Genomic DNA, 4865 nt, shown 5'->3' on the forward strand with positions numbered 1-4865 from the left:
GGGGTGGGGGCGGGCGTCCCACGGACAGAGACACCTCTCTCATTCGGCTTTGGCTTTGGATCCAGAGACTGCGGCTGCTGCAGAAGCAAGGGCTCCAGTCCCTGGGATCTTAGATCGGATCCTGTGGGAGAAATGGGGAGGTCAGGTGGTGGGGCAAGACACGGGGTGGGCATCTGAGAACTGTGGGGACTGCTGGAAGGCGACTTGGTTCAGTGCCCAAACCTAGCCTCGTCCCCCACGCCCCACTGTCCTTCACCCAATGGCTTGTGTTGAAATGGTCTCGGCCTTCTTTGAGAAAGGCCATTCAGCCCCCCAGAAGATCTGATGACAAGAAATGTAGAGAGGAGTGCCCAAGTCCCCTACCCCACATTCTTACTTAGCTTTGATGTGGCTCAACTGATTGGTCACCAGCCCCACATACTGGTCGATCTGGGCCTGGAAGACCAAGAAGGAGTAAGAGAAGGATTTGGAGGATCTCCTTAGTTCAATTAGGAGGCTATTTCCTCTCCTACTTCCAAGTCAAGAATTCGAGGGAGTGGCCCACCACCCCACCTTCAACCCTAAGCCTAATAAAAACTCTTGCACCTTAGGTTCAAATTGTAGGGTCAGGCAATTGGGCAGGGCTGAGTCCTGAGTGATGTCAGCGAAACACAAGTAACTGCCTGCAAGTCTGTGTCCTGGTCATGCGTGTGTCTGTGTGTTGTGGCTAGGGTGAGAGTGGAAGGATTGGTGTTGGTTGGTGAGTTGCTGAGTAGACTTCTTGATTTCTTTTTAGAATTACTTATTTAATTTTATTTATTTATTCATTATTATTGTTATTTTAATTTGCTATAGGGCACATGCACTAGAGAGAGAGAGAGAGAGAAAGAGAGAGAGAGAAAATGAGAATGCAAGCCACCAGGTCTGGGATTCCTACTGTGGCTAGCCATGTGAAATCCAGTGCCTTAACCAGCACGCCACCTGCTGGCTCAGAGTGGATTGATTTAAAGACTTGTATAGGATCAGCTGCTGGCATGGTAGTTGAGGCTGGATTCCACATGGCCCATTGCACAGTTTGAATCTGAGACCTGACAGCCTGAAAAATACTGGACATGTGTGTGTGCATGCCCAAAATCCCATAAGGAAAATGGAGAATGGATCGCAGTGTGACCATCCACCATGGAGGGTGCTTTCTCACTTTTCCTCTCTCTGTCTCTCTCCAGTGAGTGCACGGGCCTTCTAGGAAATGAAAATGAATAATAATAATATTGGTTTCCTTTACAGTGTTAGTGACTTTCTGAGTCTCCATGGGCCCACTGTGAGGGAGTTAGGACTGTCTTTCTGGCAGGCTGTGTGTCACCTGGCACTCGGCTATGTTGGAGAAGGGGGCATGAGTATCTGCCTGTCTGGATAGTATGGATGTGGGTCAGTCCTGGTTATGTCAACAGCCATCCCATGATTTTGACGGACATCTCAGTCAGCCCTTAGCTGCTTCAGAAAGTGAGGGCAGGGGCCGGCAGGTGGTGCAGTGGTTAAGGTGCTCGATTCCCACATGGTCGACAGCGGTTCGAGCCCTAGACCCGGTGGCTTGAAAATCACACCAGGCACTGTGTGTGCATGTGCGCCCAAAATCCTGAGAGAATGGGGAAGAAGGGACTGCAGCATGACCATCCCACCCTTGGGGGGGGTGTGTGTGATTTCTCATGTTCTCTCTCTCTCTCTCTCCAGTGAGTACACGCATCCTATGGCAAAAAACTAAAATCAACAACAGCAACAGAGAGTGAGGGGACCAGCTGTCTGCTGTCTTTGGTTGAGAGGAGTGTCAGCCAGACCCAGGCTGTGTAGGGACAGGCGCCATTCTGTGTCGGCCTGAGTCTGGCTGGAGTGCGGTTTAGCCTTGAGGTGTGTCAGAGAGAAGCCATTCTCAAGCTGCTTCTCTAGCGAGGATATGCCAGTTGACCCTTGGATCCGTCACCAGGAAGGGGCACCGTCAGTCAGCCTGCTAGGTTTAGGGCAGTTAGTCGGACCCTGGCTCCAGTCAAAGTGCCTGTCCCTGGCTGTTGAAACCTGTAGATAGAGTCTAGTTCCACTGGCTCGCCTGTGCCTGGCTGGGACATGTCACTGGGACCCTGGTTCCTGAAGGGGGACTGTCAGCCCACCCATGTGCGGCTGGGGTGCTGGCACACGGAGGCTCCACACTCACCTGGTGCTGCCGGTACAGCAGGGGGACGGTGAATAAAGCGATTACTCCTGCAGGGACAGAGGTGGGGTCAGGGCTCTCCCAGGACATTCACAGTTCCATCCAGAGTGCCGTCCCCGTCCCCCGCATGGCTTACCAACCCGTTCCTCACCCTCCCCCACAGCTGTCCCAGCTCACCCAGAATGAGAAGAGTCAAACCATTGAAGACGGCACCCACGAAGGTCAAGATGTAGAAGAGGAGGGCCAGCTGGGGGCGAGGGTCAGGGTCAGCGGAGCCTCCAGGGGCTCCCCAGGCTGTGAGTTGGCCCAGCAGTGGCCCCCAACCCCCAAGGGCACAGCGATGCATAGTGAGAACCGGGGGCAGGGTGGGGGCTTCAGGGCACCTTGAGGGAATCCACGAGGTCTTCTACCAAGAAGAAATGGCGCAGCTGCGTGGCCGCAGCGATCACGTGCGAGGCAATCTGATGGGACAGACGTTCGGTCTGCTCCCGAGTCAGGGTCAGGTCCACATCCAGGTAGGCCCTGAGGGCACAAAGAGTGGGGTGACTCGGTGCATGAGCGGGCTCACACTGAGGGGTGTGTGTGGTTGAGACAAGGGCGAGGAACAGGGGCTGGGAGAAGACAGGAGTTAGGACTGAGGGTCACATCAAAGGGAGCCCGTGTAGGGCTAGGGTCAAGGTTGGAGTCTGGAGAGCGAGGCTGTGTAGGGGTCAGAGACTAGGGCTGGTGGTCGGGGTTCGAACCGGTTTAAGGTCAGGATCAGGTTAGAGGGTCAGGATGAAAAGACCACGATGGGTCTGAGCCAGGGTGGAAGTGCTGGATTTGAGGGGTCTTGACCGGGGTCAGCGCCGGGGTGGTTAGGGTCAGGGCCAGGGGTTCTCACTGGAAGGGGTTGGCTCCATCCCCCCGGTGCACGGCCTGCAGCACTTTGCGGTAAACCCTGAGAGAGATGGTGCCGCAGAGCAGCAAGAGAGCCACGTGGGCGGCCACGGACACGATGCTAAAGTGCAGGAGGCAGAGCAGGGAGACCATGAGGCCTGTGAAGACCACTCCTGATGTCCTCGTGTCCTTCCAGTACAGCAGATCCGCCACTGTGGAGGGGGGCGGGCGTCAGGCCGGGGCTGCACCTCGCCTTTCCGTCCCATGCTGACACCTGGGCACACCTGAGCCTTACCCTGACTTCCAAATGTTTAGTGTCCTCTTTCTTCCTGTGCTTGCCTCCCATTGTCCCCCCTCCCCTGCCCACTCTGGTAACCTGCTAAAGGTAACCCTTTAGCAGGACCCCACCCCCACCACGGGACCAGCAGATGGGGGTGGGGTTACATTGCTGGACTCCCATGCAATCGATTGAGGTTTGAGTCCTGGACCCGGCAGCTTAAAACTCACGCTGGGCGCATGTGTGTGCGTGCCCAGGGCCCCAAGAAGAGAATGAAGGAGAAGGGATTGCAGCGTGGCCATCACCTTGGGGATGTCTCTTGTTTCTCTGGTGAGCCCATGCAGCCTATAGCAAAAACCTCTCCAGTGACCAGCAGTTGGTGTAATGGCTGTGTCGCTGGACTCCCATGTAGTTGACTGCGGTTCAAGTCCCGGACCCGGTGGCTTCAACTCATACCCGGCGCGTGCATGCATGCCCAAGATCTGAGAGGAAAGTGGAGGAGAAGGAGTGCAGTGTGGCCATCCCCCTGGGGGATGATTTCTCGCTCTTGTTCTCTCTGTCTCTCTCTGTCTTTCTGGCCAGTGCGTGCATGCGCCCTTTAGCAAAAACCTCTCCAAAAAAAAAAAACAAAAAAAAAAAAAAAAGACCTCCCCAGCCTCAGTCTCCTGTCCACTTACTTATGTGGACACACAGATACGTAGATGCTGCTTGTAAAAATGGGATTATATGTACACTTTTATGAATCACGGACATCTTCCTTCATTCTTCTTGATTTTGTTTTTTGTTTTTGTTTTTGAGAGGTTTTTGCTATAGGGCGCATGTGCTTGCCAGAAAGACAGAGACAGAGAAACAGAAAGCGAGAAATCACTCCCCAGGGGGCATGGCCAAGATCTTGAGCTCTTGGGCACGCACGCACACAAGCCCAGCGTGCGTTTAAGTCACCGGGTCTGAGACTCAAACCGCGGTCGACTGCATGGGAGTCCAGCGACATAGCTATTACGCCAACCTCTGATCCCACACCACTCTTTTTCTTAGTCAACTGCAATAGCTCTTAATTAATTAATTTTTTGCCAAAATGGGTGTGTACTCATCAGATAGAAACAGACAGATAAAGGGAGGAAGAAGGTACTCCCCGATGGGGCACGGTCATGCCATAGCCCTCCTCCACTTCTCCATCCTGTCGGGATTCGGGGCATGCATGTACATACACCCGGTGATATGCGGTTTTGTTCGTATTTTTTAATCTTTTTTTTTCCCCCCCATAGGGCATATAGGGCATGTACATTGCCAGACAGAGATAGAGAGAAAAGTAAGAAATCACCCTCCAGGGGAGACGGCCACGCTGCAATCCCTTCTCCTCCATTCCCCTCTAGGGATGTCGGGTATGCACACACACATTCCCAGTGTGTTTTTCAGACTGCCGGGGCTGGGACTCAAAGGCTGAGTTGGCCATGTGGATGGACACAGTGCCTTAACCACCACACCACATGCTGGCCCAAACTGTTTTTCAAGTCCCTGGGGCTGGGCCTG

At 54.0% G+C, this 4865-nt stretch overlaps 1 protein-coding gene across 1 annotated transcript in view; it reads right to left on the bottom strand.

Annotated features, from left to right (window-relative positions):
- The window catches only part of RTN2 (reticulon 2), a 15279-nt gene that overhangs the window by 577 nt on the left and 9837 nt on the right, over positions 1-4865 (bottom strand). Inside the window, exons 6-11 of the mRNA XM_014582654.2 lie at positions 3063-3270; positions 2563-2701; positions 2357-2426; positions 2183-2229; positions 377-435; positions 4-121 (exon numbers count right to left, since the gene is read on the bottom strand). Coding sequence (XP_014438140.1) covers positions 40-121; positions 377-435; positions 2183-2229; positions 2357-2426; positions 2563-2701; positions 3063-3270 — 605 coding nt within the window. The 3' untranslated portion in view covers positions 4-39. The remainder of the gene's footprint in view (positions 1-3; positions 122-376; positions 436-2182; positions 2230-2356; positions 2427-2562; positions 2702-3062; positions 3271-4865) is intronic.

This window comes from Tupaia chinensis, unplaced genomic scaffold (assembly GCF_000334495.1).
Source record: "Tupaia chinensis unplaced genomic scaffold, TupChi_1.0 Scaffold000067_1, whole genome shotgun sequence".
Lineage (NCBI taxonomy): Eukaryota > Metazoa > Chordata > Mammalia > Scandentia > Tupaiidae > Tupaia > Tupaia belangeri.